Source organism: Salvia hispanica, chromosome 3 (assembly GCF_023119035.1).
Source record: "Salvia hispanica cultivar TCC Black 2014 chromosome 3, UniMelb_Shisp_WGS_1.0, whole genome shotgun sequence".
NCBI classification, from domain to species: Eukaryota; Viridiplantae; Streptophyta; class Magnoliopsida; order Lamiales; family Lamiaceae; genus Salvia; species Salvia hispanica.
This window is the reverse complement of record NC_062967.1, coordinates 10,560,019-10,585,575: the sequence shown is the minus strand read 5'-3', so window position 1 is coordinate 10,585,575 and position 25,557 is coordinate 10,560,019. Positions and strand designations below refer to the sequence as shown.

At 34.7% G+C, this 25,557-nt stretch overlaps 2 protein-coding genes across 3 annotated transcripts; one reads left to right on the top strand and one right to left on the bottom strand.

Moving 5' to 3' along the window:
- Nucleotides 1-4,949: 4,949 nt before the first annotated feature.
- LOC125214777 (L-ascorbate peroxidase 1, cytosolic-like) lies at nt 4,950-7,893 on the bottom strand. Its single transcript, XM_048115929.1, has 10 exons — nt 7,743-7,893; nt 7,400-7,529; nt 6,400-6,574; nt 6,244-6,309; nt 5,975-6,023; nt 5,744-5,829; nt 5,580-5,659; nt 5,382-5,484; nt 5,245-5,303; nt 4,950-5,152 (listed from the first exon to the last, which is right to left on the bottom strand). The coding sequence occupies exons 2-10, from the start codon at nt 7,516-7,518 to the stop codon at nt 5,137-5,139; spliced, it is 753 nt and encodes a 250-aa protein (XP_047971886.1). The 5' UTR covers nt 7,519-7,529; nt 7,743-7,893; the 3' UTR covers nt 4,950-5,136.
- Nucleotides 7,894-18,497: 10,604 nt separating this feature from the next.
- Nucleotides 18,498-25,547, top strand: LOC125216318. 2 transcript variants are annotated; one of them, XM_048118005.1, is made up of 14 exons: nt 18,498-18,758; nt 19,331-19,429; nt 19,679-19,806; nt 19,898-20,051; nt 20,136-20,245; nt 20,536-20,619; nt 20,692-20,740; nt 20,877-20,968; nt 21,547-21,691; nt 22,028-22,107; nt 22,175-23,532; nt 23,919-24,026; nt 24,127-24,947; nt 25,165-25,547. In XM_048118005.1, the coding sequence occupies exons 2-13, from the start codon at nt 19,337-19,339 to the stop codon at nt 24,687-24,689; spliced, it is 2,964 nt and encodes a 987-aa protein (XP_047973962.1). In that variant the 5' UTR covers nt 18,498-18,758; nt 19,331-19,336; the 3' UTR covers nt 24,690-24,947; nt 25,165-25,547. The 2 variants fall into 2 exon arrangements, with proteins under 2 accessions (XP_047973962.1, XP_047973963.1); XM_048118006.1 differs by having other exon boundaries at nt 18,499-18,758; nt 21,553-21,691.
- Nucleotides 25,548-25,557: the final 10 nt, after the last annotated feature.

Below are 25,557 nucleotides of genomic sequence, written 5' to 3'. Positions count from 1 at the left end.
CTTATGTTTTAAATTTTTTTATTTTCGAATTTTTAAATTTCAATGTTGTAATTTTCTATTTTCCGACTGAACAATGAATTTTCTCGGTTTTAATTGTTCAACGTATTCTATTTTACGATTAAAATTTATTGTGAATAGTGCAGATGAATAGTTATGGCATGAGTTGTGGCCCGAGTTGTGGCCTGCGGTGTTAGATGAGTTGTGGCCTGGAACCCCTAATTTGAGGGAATGATGACGTGGAGGGGACTTGCGGCCCAAATTCGGGCCAGGGTTATTCATGCTCTAAGAGCATCATTAACCTTGACCCGGATTCAGGCCACAAGTCCACTCCACGTTTTCATTCCCCTAATTTTCAGGTTCAGGCCACAACTCTTATAACCCTGCAGTCCCCATCCAGATGAGGACCTCATCCAGGCCTCAACTATTAAATTGTACTATTCACAACATCAAACTATTTTACTCCAAAAAATTCATTGTTCAGTCGAAATTAAAAAATTACAAACCCTAGAAAATAAAAATTACAAGTCCTAGAAAATAAAAGTTACAAGTCCTAAAAAATGAAAAAAAAAATCAAATAAAGAGTAAAGGCCAAAATTGGTCCTGAACATATGACCATTTTACGTTTTTGGTGTTAAACATTATCTTTTGGATCTTTTTGTCCTGAACATATGAAAATTTGATCATTTTGGTCCTCCGTCAACATTTCCATTAAAAATTAATGGTCAACAGGTTTAATCCCGATTTTGACCAAATTAAACATTTAATTCTGATTTTCTATTCCTTAATTAATTCTCTAATTATTTTTATAAACATTAGACTTTGGATGGCGTGCCACGCGTGGTTCTCCGGAGCGAAATCGCATTTCGTGTTACACGACGCCGGCGGGGTGTCGGCGGCGATGAAGGCAGTGCTGGAGCCCTGGATTAGGGCGGGGAGGGTGACGCTGCAGGATATTAGGGCACAGGCGGAGTACGATGGCTACTACTACAACCAGTTTTTGGTAGTGAACGATTGCCTCCACCGCCACCGCTACGCCGCCAACTGGACTTTCTATTTTGATGTTGACGAGTATATTCATCTCCCCGACGACACCACTCTGGAGTCGGTGTTGAAGGATTTCTCCAATAATACACAGTTCACCATTGAGCAGAATGCAATGTCCAGCTCATTCTGCTTAAACGATCCATCTAGAGACTATTCAAGGTACATACTATTAAATCATCTAATAAATTCCTAAATTGGAGTTTGATTTTCAAAAATAATTTACACATGTAATGGGGGTTCGAGAAGCTTCAATTCAGAGACATGAGAAGCAGAATAAGGCGAGATCAGAAATACGCCATTGTGAAGATGGTGATTAAATTAAATAATATGTTTATAAAAATAATTAGGGAATTAATTAGGGTGTAAAAAATCAGAATTAAAAGTTTAATTTGATCAAAATCGGGATTAAACCTGTTGACCATTAGTTTTTAACGAAAATGTTTACGGGGGACCAAAATGATCAAATTTCCATATGTTCAGGACCAAATGATCCAAAAGATAATGTTTAAGACCAAAAACGTAAAATGGTCATATGTTTAGTACCAATTTTGGTCTTTACTCTAAAAGAAATAGAGGATAGAAGTGAGAAATAGGTGGAAGAATGTTTAAGAATTAGGATATAAATAACCAAAAAATGTATTTTTTTTAAAAATATTACGGGGTTCGGGTCCGGCCCAAACACCCCATAACGCTAGGTCGGGACGCAACAGGGCGCGGCCTTGGAGGCTCTAACGCAGAGCCGGGACCCACCGGGGTGCGGCCCCAAGCTGCTCCATCGTCTCAGGCGCAGCTCAGGCCGCGATTCCTCCTCCTCCAACGAGCGAGGCCGCAGGCCGAGACCCAGGTGCGGTCCGGCCCACAGCGTTAACTATGCTCTGACACTAATCCTAGCCCTTAGAGCATCCACAGCGGTTGAAGAGGAGGCGTCCGTCCGTCCGTGCCGCAGAGCAGAGCTCATCCGTCCGCCGCTGGAGCTCGTTTGTCCGTGCCAGCGGCACGGCGCTGCTCTTAGCTAAGAGCACGTCTGTGCCGCTGAGCAGCCCTACGTGACACGCCCTGCCGTTGGCAAATTCGTTTTTTCTTTTTTTAAAAAAATTATCATAAATAATTTGAAATAATACCAAAAAAAAAAATTGGATTCCCAAAAAATAGAGCCGTTTATGGACGTTTTTTTTGGATTTTTGTGATTTTTTTTTAATCCAAAAATCATCTATAAATACACACATTCATCATCCATTTTTCACATCAAATTATCTCTCATTCAAACTTTTTCATACTAAATCATCTACATCTTCCTCTCTCACCCAAACCCTCTCTAAAAAATTCAAAAATGGATTTCACCAATCTCATTGCGGAAGCGGAGCGCGAAGAACAAGAATATTATGAACAATATCGTGCCGCCTATGAAGCCTATGTCGCCGCCAATACCCCCGCCCCTTCTTCTCAACCAACTAGAACAAAGCGTCGCTACATCCCTCGTGATCGAGAGGGAGCCCACGAAAGGCTCGTTGCCGACTATTTGTCCGACCAGCCGCGGTATCCAGAAGATTACTTTCGGCGCCGTTTTCGCATGTCAAAACGGTTGTTTATGCGTATTGTCAACACATTGTCCACCCGTGTTGAATACTTTCAAGAAGGTGCAGACGCAACCGGTCAGCAAAGTCTCTCGGTGTTGCAAAAGTGTACTTGTGCCATTCGACAACTTGCTGTTGGGCAAACGGCTGACCTCTTCGACGAGTATTTGCAAATCGGTAAGTCAACTGGAATCCTATGCCTTAAGAATATTTGCGACGGCGTTCGTTTTGCTTTCGGCGAGAAATTCCTTCGGGCACCCACCACCGATGATTGTCAACGGTTGCTTCGTCTTCACGAAACAGTCCACGGTTTTCCCGGTATGCTAGGCAGCATTGACTGCATGCATTGGAAGTGGAAGAATTACCCGAATGCTTGGAGGGGGCAATACTTAAGCGGTCACAAATGCGGCGGCCCAACGCTTATCCTTGAAGCGGTCGCCGACTACCACCTATGGATTTGGCATGTATATTTCGGTGTTGTCGGATCCAACAACGACTTGAACGTGCTATATTCTTCACCACTCTTCGATGATGTTTTGAATGGTGTAGCACCGGCGATCGACTTCACCGTCAACGGAAATGCATACTACATGAGTACTATCTCGCCGATGATATCTACCCAAGGTGGTCGACTTTCGTGAAGTCGTTCAACGATCCACAAGAGCAAAGACAGATTCTTTTTGCGCAGCGTCAAGAGTCTGCTTGGAAAGACGTCGAAAGAGCTTTTGATGTCCTTCAAGGCCGATTCAACATTGTGAAGTCCCCTTCTCGGCTTTGGTACGTTAAGAATATCGCGACATCATGTACACGTGTATTATCTTGCACAACATGATTATAGCTGACGAAGGACCGAGGGCGGCTAACTTTTACGACGAGGATGAAGCCGGAAGCTCAACCGCGAGGTCTCCCCCATGCCGAGGTGTGCATACGACGGTGAACGAGAAGATCGAAAGAAGACACACAATGCGAGCCCACACTGAGCTACAAAAAGATCTAATCAATCACATTTGGGCGAAATTCGGCAACGAGTAGTGGGTCTTTTTAATTTTATGGATTTTAATTGTGTAATTTTTAATTTTTAGGATTTTAATTGTGTAATTTTTAATTTTTAGGGTTTGAATTATGTAATTTTTAATTATTTTGTAATTTGTAATAGTATTTCGGGTATTTTTAATGCATTTTAATATTGTGGAAATGTTTTTATTTAAATTGAATAATAGAATGGTGGGACCCTTGAGCTTGTCTTTAGCTAAGAGTACGGATGTGGGTGTTGTGCTCTTAGCTAAGGACAATGAGTAAAAGTGGGTCCGGGCCCACTTCCGTGCTCTTAGCTAAGAGCACGGATGGGGATGCTCATAGATCTATAAGTTGGACACCTAGGATAGAATTCATGAAATAGAGTTCGGATTGCAGTCTTGTGCGTTAGATATTGCAGGCATGGGTATTTTAGTCAATTCTCAAAAATTAAAATCGGAAACAAATTTGGTATATCCCACATTTTAGCCGCATTCCTGAAATTGATGAAGGACTGCATAACACAGCTATATCAGCAATACTGCGAGAACAAATTTGCAACCGTTTGAATAAACTATATTAGGAACAAGTACAATAAAGTAATATGTAAACTGCAAATACTATGGTAACACTACAATATTCATAAAGTAACACCGCAATCTGATAACAGACTGAAAATAGATAATGCTGATTATTCTCTTAAGCATTTTTTTAAATTCCAATTTAATAAAAAATAGAATGACACATGACAACTTGAGAATCACACGATCTTCAGATCTAACGGCCTAAAATGATCTTCAGATCTAACGGGGCCTAAAATGGTAGTGTGATATTACAATAAAGAGAATAGTCATATTAATACATCCCTATAATATTATGTTTTATAATTCATGTTCTATTGAGTGATTTTTGTGAACTACTCTCTGTCTTCCATTAATTGTTCACTTTAGTTCTGACACGAATTTTAAAAAGTATAAAGGAAGATTGGTTAAAAAGTTAGTGAAATGTGAAATTAGGGGATTGTGAAGCCTACTTAACATTTATGATAAAAGTGAAAGTGGAAAATAAATGGGGAAAAAAAAATGGCAAAAATAGGCCATTAATATGGGCGGAGGGAGTATTTTTCACAAAACGAAATGACATAGGGGAGGAGGGAGTATTTAGACAATATTCAGATTTTTTTTTATCAAACGTTAATTTTGGTGTTTTGTGACTAAGATGGAGAATTAGTAGAACATTCAAAACGAAAATGAATTGAAAGTCTAAATAATTAAAAACAAACATAAAAGGGCTTGCTAAAAGGATTAAGAGTGATAATATTCTGAAAGAGATGACCGCATATCATTCATTTATCGATAGCAACAATGACAAAAAACTAATACATCCACTGAAACAAGCATAAAACAGATCCAACATGTTTTTCCCAAAATTAGAACATAAATCCGAGCAGAATATAAATCTGAGCAAAATAGGTCATCACTCTCGCACAGCAACACTGTCCAGCTTAGGCCTCGGCGAATCTGCAGCAATCAACAGAAAATGTAAATTTCCTTAAATCAAAACTCAAAGTCTAGAATCAATAACAAAGCCAAACCAAGGAAAAACTTCTCACCCCAGCTCAGAGAGCTTCTGGTGAGCCTCAGCATAATCAGCAAAGAATGCATCCTCATCCTATCACCCAAACAAACATAAAATTACAAACACTGTTTAATGCGAATGCAGAAAAGTATAGGTTAAGATTCTACGAACCGCAGCATATTTGTCAACAAATGGGCGGAAGCCAGGGTCAGTGAGAAGAGTCTTGTCTGTTGGCAATTGCAGAAGACCCTCTTTCTCTCCACTCAAAAGCTCACTGTTATCAATCACAAGATATGGAAATTACAAACTAACATATTAGAGTACCAATTACCATGAACTAGTGCATATTCAAAAGTGGTGCTGACATACGTGAAGTAAGAGTTGTCAAAGATGAGAGGGTTTGAGGTCCATGGTCCCTCAAATCCAGATCGCTCCTTGTGGCATCTTCCCTGGGAATAAATATAGAAAATAATCAAATATCATTCCCCATGTCCTGTTCAGGGAAGTAAAACAAGAAAGTAGTAAACACAAACCAGGGTGTGGCCACCGGAGAGTGCAACAATATCCTGATCGGTCAGACCCATTTGTTTGGTAAACACATCCCTCAGGTGGTCAGATCCTGAAACAAAGGGTAAGGTAAGTTCACAAAAAATAATGTTGTGACACTGACAAATTACAGTTAGAAACTAAATATATTGCTTTATGGGTTTTCATGTTGTTTCTTGTAAATCAATAGAATTGTACACAGGGTATGCTTAGCTTACCCTTGGTAGCATCGGGCAAGCGGCCTTCAACAGGTGGCTCAGCCTTGTCCTGTGATTTAAAACATCAACCACATTAAAAACTATACATGACAGAACTGCACAACTGAATAGAGTATGTGCACTTAAAAGAATTTAAGGTAACACAAGTTTTATAATTCCTTCTAAAGAATAGCCAACTGCACATTAAATTGTAAAGCGCCAGCAAAGAAAACTGTAAATAAATGGCTGAAATGTCTAGGCACTAGCCAGTGGAGGGAGATTTCACTAACCGGCCTTCCTGGGTGGAATGGAACATCAGGTCCTCCAGTAACTTCAACAGCCACAACTCCAGCCAGCTGGTTAAATAAAAGGATAATTGTTAAATCCTTGAAAAGATGAATGTCACGTGCTGATGTTAAACATATACCGACTTAAGATAAAGGTACCTGGTAGAAGTCAGCAAAAGAGATGGTGGGGAACTGCTTCCTGATGGGCTCCAAGAGTCTCAAAGCAATATCAAGACCATTGTTGGCACCATGCGCAAGCTCAGCCTCGAATCTCATGGTTCCGAATGGACCTCCAGTTTTTGAGCACTGATCAAATGTACCAGCAGAGTGCCATCTATAACATACAGCAACAAATTTATGCCCATATCGAAAAGGTTTACAAAAGAAAGGGAACTGCACACCCAATTGTGGAGTATGAGTATGACTCGGATCATTAAAAAAGTGGATGTAACATTGTAAATTGTTGATTGTAAATATGACTAACTATAGAAAGCTCCGCCGACCACATGTGACAAATAAACACTCTATAGTCACCAAGAATGACTCTCCAACATTTTAGCAGATAAAAAATCCCTCCCCGTATTGGCATATTCGCAGAACAGAACTCGGCAATAATAGTTTCACTTTACTAGTTTGATTTATATATAAATAATAAGTAGTATATAGTTGTCAGAATAATGATTAAATATAACCACGGTACAGTAGTGGTCCACGCAATATATTAATATATAGTATAATATTTTCAATTGAAACTCTATCATTGAAAAGGCAGTATTTAACCAAATTTGTTAAGGAAAATAGTGATAGAATCATAGAACTGATTCGCTAAATAATTGGTGCAAATTTGTGGTTGTGGGTAATCGGAAATATCTAAGGGGTGATTCGTCAGTAAAAAATCTCTAAATTTATTGGATAAAACCTAAATTATAAATCTCCACGGATCTATTCACCAAACGTATTATGTCAAGGAGGATGCGGTAAAAGAGGAATTTACTTCTACGATGACCTATTCAATACAAAATCGATTCAAATTGTAATCCGAACTCACCATACGAAAAAATGTAAATCGACTCGCAGCAACATTATATCATACAAATCGAATAAAATTCTAAAAAAATACTGATAAGGAGTTAATGAAGTGTAAGGTAGTAAAACTTACGCAAGACGAAGCATGATAGGAGCGCAGTTCTTCTCAGCGATGAGACCCCTAAGCTTCCTCTTGCATTTGTCAACAGCCTTCAAGTAATCCTCGCTCACAACTGGGTAGTTCTTCACCATTTTCACAGACTCTGTAAATCGGAGTCATCTCACATCAGCACACCAAAAAAATTAAAGGAAAACAACACATTACGATCGCTTCAAAATTTTAACAGACGGATGAATCTGGAAATAGAGTTCACAAAAACAATCGCTCCACCAAAAGTCAACGGCGATAAGCAGGATAAATTTTATATACACAAAACGGAGGAGAAATGGAAGATCGCGATCGGAAATCACGGTACCTGAAACGAAATATGAGAGAGAAAACGTATAAACCCTAACGATGGTGAGAGCGTGGACAGCACAAGCACTGAACTGAGGATTGGGAGTGTGGGAGTATTATTATTTATATAACTATACAAGTTACATAAGGGGGTGCGAAGAGAGAAGTTTCCAGAAGATGTATTTTTGATCGTTGGATCGGGGTGATCGTAAGGCCTGAGCTGTGTTTAGAAATGGACGGCTGAGATCGGTCTAACTAGACGGGTGTTTAATGTTTTAATGGTAGGTGAGAATATCAGTAAATTGGGTGATGCAGGGAAGGCATGAAGACGGACTTTTTGGCTTATTATCACTTATAATAAATTACACAAATGGCCTTTTGACTTGACAACAATATTATAGAAAGAGACTCGTGAAATTGCAATTTGTGCTTTATATGGGATTTAGTATAAGGATTGTTTTTCAGAATATACTATCTCCGGTTATAATTAATCTCTGATTTATTTTCAAAAGTTATTATTTTTCCATTTTTAATAATATATTAATATTCTTTATTACTTTTTTCTCTTTAATTTATTCATATTGAACTATTAATAGTTCAATTATTTTTATAGCAAAATTTGCAATTTAGTAACACAACATTTGTTTATTTTGTGACTGTAAATTTGATTTTATTTTTATTATTATGTTGGTATTTAAATGACGCACTCAATATCTCGTCATTCCATAAGAAATTTTGCAAAATTAAAAGTTATACTGAGTAGTATTATTTATGAACGAATAATTGTTATATATTTAGACAAGATGCTCAAATGAGTAGTACTCATTTATCATCATTTCATCTCTCTTTAATAATTTAGTACTATATCATGTTTGCTACAATATAATGCAATTAACTTTTCCAACTCAATTGAAGATCTCAACTTTGATGAATCAGAAATCCAACTTCGTTAATTGTTTATTACTAGTACTACTAGTTAATTAGAAAATGTATTTGTGGCATAGCAAATTCTAATCCCCCACTTACAGAAATAGAGAAAACATATCCAATAATGCAATGAAGTGCGGAAAAGGGCAAAGTAGGCAATTCAATTAAAATACATCGGAGCATGGTGTGAACGCAAGAAGATTCCGGTGGTAAAATGCTCCAGTCGTGAAGATCATAGGAAAAAGAGGGTGGGGCCAGCTGTCCCCACTTGTGCTGCATTAATGTGATTTATACGATGTAAAGTTGAAAGTGGGCGAATTATGGAACAAATTATTAATTATATATTTCCATACACGTACAAAGGCACGAATCTTTATTAAAGATAATGATATTCTATTACTCCAAGATTAAAGATTTATTACTCCGTCCTAATAAAGATGACCTCTTTCTTGGGCGACACAGGAATTTATGCAAATTTATTTTGTGTGTTGAGTAAAGTAAGAGAGAGGAAATAAAGTAGAGATAAAGGTATTTTCATTTTAAATAATGGATCATCTTAATTGGGACAAACTAAAAAGAAAAGTGAGTCATCTTCAATGAGACGGAGGGAGTACCAGTTTTCATTTGCGGCCAATTTTTCTCTTAAATGTGAATTAAGTGGCCAATTTTAATAAATATGTGAACGAAGGTTGGTGGACATGGAAAAGGTTGGGAATATACTATTTATATACTTTATAATAAAATATTAATGTAATGATTTAATGGGTAAGAATTTAAATTATGAATAATTTGAAATGACAAGATAGGTTATTTATTTCAGGATAATAAGAGTAGTATATGGAGACCGGGGTACTATACAATTTTTAACACTACTAAAATCATTGACGAATTTCATTTAGATCATGTTTGGTTGACGGAAAAGTAAAACTGACAAGAAAAATGATTCATCGGAATATGATCCCCGGCAACTTTACTTTCATGTATTTGAAAAAAATTCAAGATTTTAAATTTAATTTTAAATTTAAAAAATAAACTAAAAATACATAACTAATTTTATTAGTATAATAATAATAATAATAATAATAATAACTTGTTAAGACTTTTAATAAATTATTAATTAAAAAATATAATTATAATTAGTATATTATTATGATGGTAATTTAAATATGGATTACCTACCATAATAATAAATATAATAATATAATTGTATATTATAATCATATATGATAAGTATAAAAAGAAGTATAGGTATTATTATACTGATATTATAATTGAGTGAATAGAATTTATATTTTTAAAACTTTAACAAAATTTTATTGATTAATTATTTAATTTACAAAGTAATAATAATAATTATTTATTATTATTCATAATTTCAATATTTATTTTTATTATAATTATAATTTTATGGTAGTTATTTATTTTATTAAAATTAAATATTATTTATAATTTTAAATTATTTTTATAATTTTTAACTAATAATAATAATAATTGTATAAAATTATATTTCACTCCGTTAAATACATAAATTGTAAGAATTCTAAAACTGAAAAATGAATACCTAAGAAAAGTTAGGATTCAAAATTTTGGAAAGTTGTACTACTCCACTATTTTTCTTGTTTTCAGGATTCTGATTACTTTTCCGGTTTATTACAAATCAAAACAAACACAAGATTTAAAAAAAAATAAGAAATCGAATTACTTTTTCAAACAAAATTCGAACAACCAAACATGACATTACTGCTTCCTTCGTCCCAATTAAGTTGGGATGGAGGGAGTACATGTTAATCAATACTTTGGTTACTCAAGCTTCTCGGATGATTAAACATTAATTAATAGATAACTTTTGATCGAATCTAAAGGTTAATATTTTATTAGAAAGGGATGAGACAAATAATTTGTAGAAGATATTAATTCTATTAATCGATAATTTAGTGGATGCAATTTGGTTTCATTTTTCATAAACATGCAACTATCAAAATCACTTAAACACTAAAATAAAATACGATTCAAAGACATTCGATAACAATACACGATATTAATAAGTCTACCAATAAAAAAAACATCGAAAGAACATGATATCAAGACTACGAGGTCGAAATCAGGTTATAATGTCATTGGCGAAATCTTGATTGTTGTAAAATCACAATAAAATAATGTATTACTGCTAGTTTGTTGATTTTAGAGTTGGAACAACTTTTATGTTTTCTAAATACTAAGAACTCATTGACTTACAACTAAAACGAACAGCAATAAAATAACTTAAAAATTTTTATGCATATCCTGAACCTCAAATATTATGATAAAATCAATCCTGCAAAAATATTTTAAGAACGTAAAATTTCAAATTTTTACCAAAAATTTTTAGGAGTACTTAAATTAAAAAGTACTCCGCATTCAATAGAATTTTTAGTATACAAAGAAAAAAATGAATCTCGTTTGATGAATAATATTTTGTGTTTGTAATATTACAACTGACTAATACCACCTCTTCCTTCGGTTTTAAAATTTTATTATGTTCTTTAATTTTTATGCTAAATTGCTACTCTAACTTTTCAAATTAATATTCGTATTTAAATATAAAAAAACTAAAATAGATCGTGAGCTCTGTTGCTAAATACTGGTAGTATTAATTAACAAAATACAATAAAATATTTCAATTGGGTTAGTTGGGCCTGCTTTCATTCATTTATTCCAGTTGTTTAGATAGTTGTCAATCTTAATAATATTCGCTGTTAGTTGAATTATTGATGGCATGCCGATCATCGCTAATAACGTAAGCACCAATCAGACTGAATATTGCACGACTATTTTGAAAAGTAGTACTGTGTCTAATTAGTAAAAGATTGATGGAGACCGATTATATTCTTTTCACTCTAGTTCAATTTTCTTAATTAGGAGTAGTATTTTATTACTATATAGGAGTTATATTTTATTGATGTTCATTTTGAAAATAATATACTCCTAAATTGTTAATAACATGTCACCATGGGGCTTTACATTAGTGATACGAACACACTCACAAAAGTATGATAAGGGAAACTTCAATTGCTTTCAAACTCTATAAATTGAAGCCGATGACATATAAATGTGTTGCAACCGACATTAGGTGAAAAGGAAGAGAAGACCTGGATAAGCTAATGAGAGATATATAAGTTTCAATTATTTCTTTCAGCAAAATATCCAAATCGTTTAATAAACATTCCTATATAGATGTTGACAACAAGAAAAAAAAAATAACGAATTACGATATTTAATAAAATAACAAACAAACCAAATAAAATATTTCAAAACACCAATTCCTACTACCAATGGACTATACAAAAATAGTGGTTAATAGCGAATTTGATTTAATTCTTTGATGATTGCTTGATGAGTAATTTGTTTAATTTGATTTAATAGTGGTTAATAGCGAATTTGATTTAATTTGATTTAATTCCTACTACCAATACCAATGGAGTATGGACTGTACAAAAATCCATTCGATAATATATGTCTGCATAACTTTTTATAATTTGGTATTAACCTATGTGTTGTGTATTTTTTTTCAAACACAATCATGGACACATAAATCCAAGGCTAAACCGACCCTATCAAATTCCAAAGTGCAGCCTGTCGTGTTGAGGGCTCAAAGTATATAGTGCTAGTATGATTGAGGTTGAGGGGGCTAAAGACACAATGTAGCAAGTACCTCATTTACATACAAGCGAAACTTTGCACCAAAGATATAAATGCACCGTAAATCTTGGGATTCAGAATTTTGTTATTTTTAAGTTGTTGCCCAAATGAAAGGTATTGCAATTTTCCCAATGTAGAATAATATTTCTTCATTTCTGAAATAATACGAGTAAATGCGTTGGGCCACCGAAAATTAAGATGGGCCAACTTGATTTTGGATTATCCGCTAAGCTCATTATTTCTATTTTTCTAACCCAAAATGGATAAGAGATGTTGTTAGTAATGGAATAATGGAAAATATGTCTCGTTTTTAGTGGAATTGGGCATAATTAAATAGTAGTAATATTGCTTTTGAAAGCAAAATAATGATATCAAATAGGATAAAAATGACAACGTCTCCCAGCCAAGTGAAATTATTAGTTCATCGAATCAAATTCAAAATACTCCACAATGTATACAAATCAGCCTTCCTCAAAAGGCCAACAAATAGTAGTCAGTAAATGTAGATCTCAATATAATATAATTCTTGATCAATACAAAAAATAGTCCCAAGTAATGCTTTCGTACCCATTAATTCTACATGCATAGCCGACCCCGACTTGGAAGGTGAATTAAAAACCTACGATAATTTTGCAATGGAAAATATGAAGTGAGAAATACATCGAATGTGGCGACAGAACAATTAGAAAACACAAAACTGACGAAGTTATTAGGAAAAAAAAAAAGAACAATTGGAAAACACTGGACGACCAAAATATATTATTAGTTGCTTGTTCCCTATGAGATACATACAAAATATAACGTTCATAATACATGGATAAAATAAGGCCATGATTAATATTATTAATAAAATAGTGACCTCAAGTTGCTCAATTTGTTTTATATATTGATATACATATTGATACTTTATTACTTTGATTAACAACCGTCTCCACGTTCAGGGCTATTAAATTGTGCTTGTTGGGTCGTTATCATGTCAACCTATTATCGACCCAACCCAATCATTTTCCAATCCAACCCAACCCGAAATCATGGGATTCTTATCATGTCCCGACCCAACGGGTTCGTGTCGGATTCGTACGTGTTATCGTGTATCCAAAAAAAGTCAACTCTCTGTTAATCATATTATTATACGATTTAAACATGATATTACATGATAAAATAAAAAATTACCAAATTAAAATAATTATTTTCTTAATCAAAATAATAAAATTAAATTATAATAATATTAAATCTATATAATAAAATTAAATAATTTAAAAAATTTATTTTTGATAAAATCTAAGCATAATATTTTCTTAAAATTCATTAAAAAATAATTAATATTTTTTAATTAATAAAATTAAATTATAATATTTTTTAATTAATTAAAATGAAAGTATAATATTTTTTTAATTAATTAAAAATAAAGTATAATATTTTAATCAACAAAAATAACTAAAAATTAAAGTTTAATAATTTTTTAATTAATAAAAATAATTATTTTTTTTTCTTAACGTGTAACCCAAACACGACCCGACCCGACCCGTTATCTTCGTGTTCTTATTGGGTTGACCCTATAAGGACCCAAATCCTGAACGTGCGTGTTCGTGTCGTGTTAATTTCGTGCGGGTCCGTGTCGTATTATCGTGTCGTATCAAAAATTGTCAGCCTCTAATTGAAGATTTGTCACGGTATGAATTAATTATTCAACCAAATTAATGAGTGTTTCGATATTTCTGATATACCCAATACCCGATTTTTTGGGTTTCGGGATTGGGTTCGAGTATATGATTTTTGGATTATTGGGTATCGGGTAACCCTATATCAGATTGAGTATACCCAAATTACCTGATTTTTTAATTTCTTTTAAATTTAATAAATTATGTGTCTATTATTATTTAAAAAATCAAATGTACTCTCGAAATCCTTCACTCTTAAGTCACATTTAGGGTTAAGGTATGAATTGTGATGTTTATTATGGTTGAATGATATGAATTTTTTTATTTCTAATAATTTGTAGTATTTTTTTTTTATCTTAAACTCGAACTACTTCGAGTTTGTATCAAATTCAAACTACAAGTTTGTATTTCTAAAATTTTGTAGTTAAATTTCTTTAAAAAAATAATTAAAAAAATTAATAAAATCACAATCGGGACTGGATACCCGAGTCGGGTATCTGGGTATCCGAAATTAGGGGTGACAAATCGTGCGTGTTGTGTCGTTATCTTGTCGACACGATAACGACACGACACGATAACAACAAACACGAACACGACCCGTTAAGAAAACTCCAAACACGAACACGACCCGCTACCCTCAGTCACGAACACGATATGAACCCATTAACGACACGAACCACTTCGGGTCATCACGACACGATAACAATAATAATATTATAATATATTAATATTATTTATAATATTAAATTTTAAATTTAATATTATTTCTAATACTATTAAATTTTAATTTTAAAATTTTAAATTTTAAATTTTAAAATAAATAAAATAATAATAATATTATAATATATTAATATTATTTCTTAACGTGTAACACGAACACGACACGAAGTTTTTGTGTCGTTATCGTGTCGACAAGATAAGGACACGAACCCAATAAGCTTTGACACATACCCACTAATTTCGTGCGGGTTCATGTCGTGTTATCGTGTCGTGCCAACAATTGCCTGCCCTACCCGAAATCATTTTCGGATCGAGTATCGGGTATTAGATTTTAGAAAATTTTGGATCGGGTATCCGCGGGTACCCGATTTACCGATTTGACAGGCTTAACATAAACATAGAAGTGTTGATCTTCTACATTACGTAATAAATTTTTAATAATCAATTGAAACTCAACAACAAATAATATAACTAAATTAGAATTAATCATGAAATATGCAAGTGATTATATCTAACAATATTAATAATCGGATTACTCAAAACTAAAATTCCCAAATTAAATCAACAGATAACACAAAATCGAGTTCTATCAAAATCCGCATAATTTTATATTGCAAGGCCTCAATATTTGAGGTATTGAGTTCATTGTCGTATCCTCATAGAAGAATTAACAAAATAGTTCATTATCCTCATCGACCAGGATATGTCAATCATCGTTGATCGGCACTGGATTACGCGACGTCCATGGCATCAAACAATGGCACTGACGAGGCGCTGAGGCTTGACTCTAGAAGAAAATTGTCGCCAAGTGCCGTCACTACCGCTAGGTCGCGAATGACAGAAGTCATGGTGTTGGTGACCATGTCATATGGTCGTCGAAGCAAATGAGTGGACTTTTAGTTTGGCGCATAGATTGTATGTTTGGAAAAAATAAGAGAGCATGAATATCTGTTCTATCTAATCTAATCTTCTTCGTAAATCTAGAATACACTATTATTTAGAATATTGTTTAGTCATCTCGTTTAGATCGTTAGGATTTTATATGATTTGATTTACATTTTATGGCATATTCTTTTGTATCTCCTTATAAAATTTATTAGTACATTTTACTGCATATTCTTTTGTATCTCCTTATAAAATTTATTTATCATTCTCTTATGGTTTATATTTTTTTTGCAACTCTTCTAAATAATTTCTTCCATATTTTTCCATTAATAATCTCTCATTCACATGCATTAACCCGTAATAGAGCAGAATAGAAATTTATTATAAAAAATTGAATAAATCTCTAAATTTTTGTAGATAAATTAATTTAGTCCAATTGTAAACATATGCATTATTGAACAGTCTAGACAATAAAGTTATTCTAAGTAAATAAATATATAAACCATCGGACAGTCTAGACAATTAAACCATTTTAGGTAAATCAAATGTACTATAAACCATGTCCTTACCAATAAAACCATTTAAAGTAAATCAAATGTACTATAAACCATGTCCTTAACTAAATTGGTAGCCTTGTAAGCCAATAGCATGATTTCGTGATAATGTGGTTTTCATTGTTTTTGTGTTTGGGTATTCAACTTAATATATTGTTTGGTTCAGTCCAGAAATAATAAAAAATTACTGTATGCTTACCATAATGCCATCCACTTAAAACTTTGAACAAAATCAGACCAACAATTATTTTCACAACGACGACGGCCTCTATATCCTGCCCCTTCTTCAGCCTTTCACTCAACACATTCTACACACGCAAATGGGTGGATTACTTGCACAATAGAAGAAGTAATTTATTCATTTTTTCGTGGGAGAAAAATTAGGAAGCCAAATTCAATCGGCAATACTGATGTTCACGACAACGAGGAGGCCATAATTAGTGTGTCTAATTCCATTCGGACCATAAATATCGTCGACTGTTGGAAGAGCAATGGTCGAATTGCAATGGGACCCTAAATTTGGACGAGACGTAAAAGATTAATTGAAGCGAAGTTGAAAACCTTTGAGAATATGAGCAAAACGAAGCGACCAAGTAAGCATCAATTTGTTCTCATTTAATCTTGAGTAAGGCCAAAATTGGTCCTGAACATATGACCATTTTACCTTTTTGGTCATAAATTTTATCTTTTGAATTTTTTAGTCCCGCACATATGAAAATTTGATCATTTTGGTCCTGCACATATGAAAATTTGATCATTTTTGTCCACCCGTCAATAGTCCCGTTAAAAACTAACGGTCGACGGGTTTAGTCCCGATTTTGACCAAATTAATCTCTTAATTCTAATTTTTAAGTCACTAATTAATCTCCTAATTATTTTAACAAATATCCATTTAAAATTAAAATTAAATAAATAATATAAAGAATTAAATCAGGCCTACGTTCAATTTCTCGCCCAGATTCTTCACGGAGGCCGATGAGTGTGACTTCTTCAGCGAGAAATCACCCAAATCGGGCTTGAAGTGGATGAAGAATCTAGGGTTTTGATTCCCGACTAAATTCAACTCGGCGCTCATCACCAGAGGGCTTTTACTGGGCGAGCCGAAATGCCTTTGAAAATGAAGCTGAAAGGTTTTTGCGAATCATTTGGGCGGTAGGAATATTTGATAGAGGGGCCGGAATCGAGAAAAGTTCTAAGGTTTAGGGGTAATTCTTTCGAATCGCCAGCGGAAACGTCGGGCTGAAAGGGGAAATTCATAATATTGACTGGGATTTTAGCTCTGAGCAATGGCGTTTGCTCATTCTTCTAGGGATGATTGCGTGCTGTGAGAGTGTGGAATTTTGGGTGATAATTTATAGAGAAGAGAAAGAGGCGAAGATGTGGCTGAAGAAGGGCAGAGGGAGACTGCAACCGGTTTTTTTGGCGTTTGTCTTAATTAGTGACTTAAAAATCAGAATTAAGAATTTAATTTGGTCAAAATCGGGATTAAACCTGTTGACTGTTAATTTTTAACGGAATTATTGACGGAGGACCAAAATGATCAAATTTCCATATGTGCAGGACCAAAAGATCCAAAAGATAAAGTTTAAGACCAAAAAGATAAAATGACCATATGTTCATGACCAATTTTGACCTTTACTCTCTAATCTTCTAATTCCTGACATTTTCCTTCAATTCTTGACGGTGCGTGAAAGAGGACGAGCTTAATCGAAGATTAAATCCAATTTGACAATCATGTCATGGATTGAAGGTGAGTGCGAGAAAGATGAAAACCAAGACAGTACACCTAATTTGATAGTGAACGTGCTGGGGCTTCCATATGCGTGACAAATAGAACTATGGATAGCTTTGCATAGTAAAATTAAATGAATTTATTCGGGAAATTTATATTATTTATTTGTATAATAAAATTGCATATATTATAATTAGATGAATTTTCTAGAAAAAGTTATAAAAATATCTGTAAAACAATATTTGGTCAAAATGTAGTTATTTTTTGATACTACTATTATTCATTGTTTAATATAAATAATACAAACAAATCATATCATAAATCATAAAATAAAATAAAAATGATCTAGTAAAACAAGATGAGTCCAAATTATACACGGTTATTTCTTACTTATTATGTTCAATAAATTTAAATAGAAAGAAAATATATCATAAATTAAAACGAATCATTCGAGATACATCATGACTACCGCTTTTTTTAAACAAAAATAAATAAATAAATCAACTCATTCTAGATCTGTCCCACAAATCATGGGCTAAATGTAACAACCACACAAAATTAGGGCTTGAAATAATCCCTAATATAAAACCCGCCAACCAACCTGAAAACCCACCCGTTTTTCAATCGGAGCTCCATTGCTTCAATTGCTGCCACGCCATTGCACGCAATCTGGAGCCCCGACCCAAGATCCAAACCCGACCCATAACAATCTCGTATAAGCTCCCATCACCCGGAGCCGACCCTTTCACTTTTCTCACACTGTATTTTCTCTGAATTCTCAGTTGTGGCTCTCTTTCAATCTGCATCTATATCTCCATATCTCTCTATTTCGGTATTCAATTGGTGATCTTAATTTTTTGCCCCGGATCCAATCAGCTGTAAGGCCTTGTCCCCAATCTTGTTATCGTTTTAGATCCCTAATTTCAATGAAAGTTAGGAAATTTTATATTTCGATTATAAAAAGAATGGATTTTGTTGATTCATCGTGTTGAATTTTATATTTCGATTATAAAAAGAACGAATTTTGTTGATTCATCGGATTGCCTTGAGTTTAATCGACTGTTTAGTAATTTATCTATTGGGATTATATATGGACACGTGTTCTCTGGACTCAATTCTACTTTCATCTTGTTTAGATAATCAGTTCCATTCATGATTTAATCCGTTTAGTGTTTGACTTGTAAGTCGGTTGAGTTTTAACTGATTGTGAAGTTGTAAGTAGTTTTTTTTTTCCTCTTCGTGTTTGGTGATTTATTGTCATTGGTTGTTTCACTATATTTTTCATATTGGCTATATTGATATGCCTTTTGGTTTTATTAATTTTGGCGACTTTTCTGATTTTGTTGCATGTTAAATTTAAGCTTCCAGTTGCAGTTGTTAGTTTCGGTCACCTTAAAATCATAGAGTATTTCTTTGAGCTAAATTTTAAATTATTTGTGAATTTGTGAAGGCCATCATGAGTGACGAAGGAGACAAAACTTGCCCGCTCTGTGCCGAGGAGATGGATTTGACTGATCAGCAGTTGAAGCCATGCAAGTGTGGCTATGAGGTAGTACATTCTATTTTTATTCTCTTTCTCATCAATGCAACTCTCATTTTATTATCTCAAAAGGCTGTACTTGTTACCTGCATAATATGACAGTGTCTTTTTATGATTCGTTGGCCGCCCTTGTTTTCGTAATTGTAATTTGCATCCTTGTATTATTTTTTATCCTGGCCTTGGCCTTTGTGGTTTCATGTGTGTATAAATCTTTCTGCTTGATTGAGATGAGATTTGTTATTTACTATTTTTGTCCAGATTTGTGTTTGGTGCTGGAATCACATAATGGATATGGCTGAGAAAGATGAGACGGAAGGGCGCTGTCCAGCATGTCGAACTCCTTACAACAAGGAAAAGATTGTTGGAACAACTGCAAGTTGTGGAAGGTGATTATAGCAATGTTGTGTTGACCATTTGGTGATATTCATGTGTATTTTATAATGTTTACTGATCCAATCCTCTCAATTTTTGGAATAGGTTGGTTTCAGATATGAATGAGGAGAAAAAGCCTAAGTCATCCAGGGGGAGGAACAAACCATCTGAAGGAAGGAAGCAGCTTGCTAGCGTGCGAGTCATTCAGAGGAATCTAGTTTATGTTGTGGGCTTGCCGCTGAATTTGGCAGACGAGGATGTGGGTGACTTTGCTGTCCTTATTCTTTTCACTTGCACCTGTTTCTTTGCTTATGACATTGGTTTTTTTTTTTTTTTTTGGCAGCTTCTTCAGTCCAGAGAGTATTTTGGCCAATATGGAAAGGCATTGAAGGTTTCTATCTCCCGGACAGCTTCTGGCGCTATTCAACAATTTGCAAATAGTACATGCAGCGTGTGAGTTCAAAATTCTCTTTTGATGAAACTGTTAATTATAATACCAATAAGATCTCCTGAGTCCGGAGTTATAAATTCTGTTGGATTGATGCTTATATGACTTGAAGAATGTTTACCGATTGCATTATGTGAAGCTTTGTCAAGTGTCAACATGTTTTCATCTTCGTTCTTGTCTGAAGTGCCTTATCAAATCTTTCCAGTGTTGTTAGTTATCCATTTTAATTGTTTCTTGTCTTTCTCTTTCTTGTTTATCCATTTTGTTTTTATTATTGATTTCTTTTATTTCATAGATATATCACTTATTCAAAGGAGGAGGAAGCTGTTCGGTGTATCCAATCAGTGCATGGATTTGTCTTGGATGGTAAACCTTTGAGGTAATTGTCATCTTTCATTCTTTAAACTTAATATCTCTTGTTATATCTTATGATCTTTATAAATTGTTACAGGGCATGCTTCGGGACTACTAAGTACTGTCATGCATGGCTGAGAAATGCGGTATAACTTTTATAGCTTTGTTGAAATCAAATGATGGGAAATATCATATGATTGCAGAACTTTACTTGCTCAGAAGATGCATTCGTATTGTTCTATGCGTAGTGGTTCTTGATATTGAATTTCTTCTGTGTTCCAGCCATGTACCAATCCCGATTGTTTATATTTGCATGAGATTGGCTCCCAAGAGGACAGCTTTCCAAAGGATGAAATGGTATCTGCATACACAAGGTATTTCATGTCTGATTTCTTGCAGTTCTTTTCTCTCAATTTTATTTCTTTATCATGAACATTTTGTTATATATCCTCTGTTCTTTCAGTTGATGATACTTCATATCTCAGTTTGCTGCTTCTGATTTGGTTAGAATGAGTTTTGGGGCTTATTTGTATCTTGGGTAGGCAGACTCCAACTTCTTTTTAACTCTCATCTACGAGAGTGGCCATCTGTTAGATGGTTTGTCTTAACCAGTGGATGTGCAATTCTTATTTCACACTGTCCTGCCCATCTTATATTGATAAGGCTCATCAGGTGCCCCATCTTCAATTTTCCCTTTACAAAGGCTGCCTCCAATTCCTATCATATGCCCCATCCCACATTTTTCTCATCATGCAACTGCAAATTTAATTGTCCTTCATATGAACTAAGTGAAATGTTGGGATTTTTATGAGTTTGATCTAGCTACACCTGTTATCATCTTCTCAGAAAATGTTAATAAGTATTTCTTTGATTTGTTACTTTACTCTCGGAATGCTTTGACTTCAAATAATTTTTTCTCAAGCATCTGATCCACTTAACTATTTTGGGAAAGGAGTAGGGTTCAACAAATTACTGGCTCCACAAATAGTACACAACGGCGTTCTGGATATGTGCTACCTCCACCTGCAAATGAGTACTGCAATAACACTTCTGCTTCTTCAGCAAAGCCTATAAATAAAACTGCTGTAAAAACTAATGTAAGATTTTGTTACTTCTTATCATGCCCACCGCATAACTTGTATGTTTACTAGTTTTTCTAGCAGGTTGATGTAATTAGTTTATTGTGCCTATTCATGTTGTATTTCTCATCAGAATGCTTATGATCCATCGAGTATGATAAACTAGTTCTGGATAGATTGATCACTTCCCCTCCTGTATATGGTTTTGGTACTTGGTAGTTGATAAACCACTGTCTTTTTGTTTATTGTATTTTTATTTTTTTGGTAATTTCAATTTTGACTTGGAGGTGATTGCTACTAAGATCACTGAATCTGCTTTTCCTTTATATGTTATTTCTGTTATTTGTTCATCAGAATACTCTAACCGGTGCCAGAGTTTCTCCCCCAAATAGCAGTTCTGGAAGATCTACTGCTCTTCCTGCTGGAGCCTCATGGTACTAACTCATGTATTATTCCTAATTTCATGCTTCTTGTTTTTAACCTTTTAATTTCCATGAACAGGGGAACTCGCGTTGCCAATAATCTTCCTTTACATACCACTACTCAATGTTCCAAAGTGGCATTAAAAGAACAGGATTTGAGCGATAGGCCCGTGGCTTGTTCTGCTACAGCTGTCAGCCAAAGTCAGTTGTCTTCATTGCAGCGTGAATTTACAAATATTTCACTTACTGATAAAGATAGCGAAGTTTCTCAAGGTAAAAGTGAAATAGAAGCTTTAGGACCAGTGGTCAAAGAAGTAGATGCTGATGGGAAAGCTATTTCTTCTCAAAGTCCCAATACATCTACACATCCAGCTATGTCACCTGTAAAGAAATCGTCCCATGGCCCATGTACTACCAAGCTGCCAGATAACAGTACTAACGATGTTAATTCTTCCTTGGTCTCTGGTGGACTTGTTTCAAGCAGAGACACTACGGGTAGCACCAATGGGAAAATTGAGAAAATACAATCATCTCATTTTGCACCTAATCATATCCAAGAAAACCAGATTTTTGATGGGGACTCTCAGCTTATAAGAGCAAAGGTGACTTCTCAGGTGCCTGAAACAACTGCAAATACGACAGAGGAGTTGTATCCTATGGATGTCAGATCCGAGTTTAGATTGGAAACACCAAGTATAGTAAATAAAATTGATTTGTGTGATATCACAGATGGTGTTTTGTCTTTAGAGAATCAAAGGCTCAAGGATCCTGAGGTTGCTCCTAACAGAAGCAACTTCTCTCATGCCTCTCATCTTTCAAGCCATTATAATGTTGATTCTACTCAGCATAGTAAATCTGATGCTTTAGCATGTAGTCAGGCTGTTGATAGAAGTTGCAATTATCCCGTTGGACATTCTGAGTCTATTCTCAAGACTCCTGAGGTTAATAATGCTGAGCATTTAAATTTGTTTCCTTCTAAGGAGAAAAGATCAATTATAGGGAGATATGATGATGAACTATGCACGCATTCTTCTGATATAGGGGAGAGCAGTATAATATCTAATATTTTGTCTCTTGATTTTGATCCATGGGATGAGTCTCTTACTTCACCTCAGAACCTTGCTAAGTTGTTGGGTGAAAATGATAAACAAGGTTCTTTTGGAGTTCCAGGTTCATGGAAAAATCACACTAGCAATCAATCAAGGTTTTCATTTGCAAGGGAGGAGGAGCCTAGGAGCCACTCATCTGGTTTTGGTCAATCTGTTGATTACTTTACTAGAAGTTCTAACCAGCTCTCCTTTGGCCATGAATTCTCCAACAGCAATAACTTGCAGCATGAGAAGTTAGATAGTCGCTATGGTTTCCCTGGTTTCAATGGTCTAGAGTCCCATAATTTTGCTGCCAATCATTCACATACGTCTCCTAGCATGAATTCTGGTAAGTTTTTCTGGTCGATTTTATATTGTAAATCTATCAAGTCGTTATCTTATATGGCACTTTGGGTTTGTATATAATCTTATCTCAAATTGCCAGTTATATGTGTTCAGAAACTCGAAAGGGTACACATCTTGGAGCAACTACATCCTGATATAATACATCTATTAGTACCTTGTCTTTTTTAAATACTAAATGACTGCACTTGATTTTATGTTTCTGGTGGATTTGGAATTAAGGTCATTCCTAGATCATCTTCTTGTTATAAAGAGAAATTTACCACTGCTTTCAACTTGTATATCTGCACGCTCTGTTTTTCTTTTATTATATACTGTATAACACTTAATTGATTTGTCATCTTCCTAATCATTTTCTTTACCTTTGAACAGCTTCGAGACCTAATGTTTCAGCCCCGCCAGGGTTTTCAGTGCCTAGTAGAACACCGCCCCCAGGCTTTACTTCTCATGATAGGACAGATCAAAATGTTAATGGCTTTGGTTCGTTTCGTGTGCTGTCTTGTTAGGCAAATTCATGGTTTTTCCTATATGTTTGGGGCTCTTCATCTGCCTTGTCTAACTTATTTTTGTTATTTCTCAGGAAATCATTTGGCTGATTCTGCCTCTTTGTTGAGAAATAATTATCAGACACCCTCTGTTGGCCATACCATTAGTAATGGAGATATTGAATTTATAGATCCTGCCATACTGGCAGTTGGCAAAGGTTTACTTCCAGGTAGCATCAATAACTCAGGCCTGAATGATGTAGGGATACGTTATTCTTCCCAGTTGAGTGCATATGAAGAAGCAAAATTCCAATCCCTTTTGCAAAGATCTCTTCCTTCACATCAGAACCAAAGATTTACCAGCCTGGGGGAAAGTTTTTCTTCTCTCGGTGATGCTTATTCTATTCCCTCTAGGGTAATGGTGCAAACACTAGCCAATACTATGTCTCCTTTATCCCAGTTTAGTCTCCCTCAATCAAGGAATGGAATAACTTCTAATGGTCAATGGGATGGCTGGAACAAGTTTCATACTGGAAACAATTCAGGCATGGCAGAACTTATTAGGAACGATAGGTTGGGACATAATAAATTCTATGGTGGTTATGAAGATTCTAATACCCGGATGCCGAGTTCAGGCAGTCTATATAATTGGACTTGAGGATTTGATATTTGGGCATGGTGTTGTCAAAATTCATGAGATAGGGTTATTTCATGCGTCTTAGACAAACCTGCCTAAATTGATCAAACCAGTTGGCATTTAAGACCAAACAACTTTGTATTCACTTTAGCGAGTGTGCCAAGATTTGGAAATGTTCCCAAGTAAGCCAATGGGAGTGAGTTGTGCTTAGTTTGTCAAGCTACTTTCTGGTTGGTAAAAGGATCAGCTGTTCACAAACGTGGATCTGGAAACCAACAGGTACAATTTCTGCCTCAATTTGTCAGTTTCACTTATCCATTATCGGAGAATTGAACATGAGATGAGATCATGTAGGATGATAATGAACTACTACATGTTCCTTGCATTACCCATATCTGTGAATATGTTAATGACTTCATGTAGAATGGATTGTCCCATATCTTGATGCTTCATTGTTTCTTTGGTGAATATTTTGTGATCTTGTAAATTATTGCAGCTGAAGGGAGTCTGAGCATAAGGCTTGGGAGTTTTGATGGCTACACGACGGTTTACATGACATCCTTAGGTTTGTTGTCAATGTTGCTCGGCTGCTGATCCAATCAAAGAGAATATTGGATGGAATGATATCAGATAAGCGGAGCCTTTACTACTATCGTCTGCTCGTGTTGATAATTGAATGTGCAGAGGGAAGTTTGATGGCTGTAATTGCTTAAACATTCATTCTTTGCAGAAACAAGAGTTTCAAAATCTTGGTTGTGTGAACTCTTTTTATTCATTTTCGTGAAACAAATTTGTGAGGGCTTGAAAAGTCACTAAATATTTGAGTGCATGATACTATTTAGTTCCTTTGGTGCAATTTATGTATATAATTGTTGTGCACTTTTGTTTT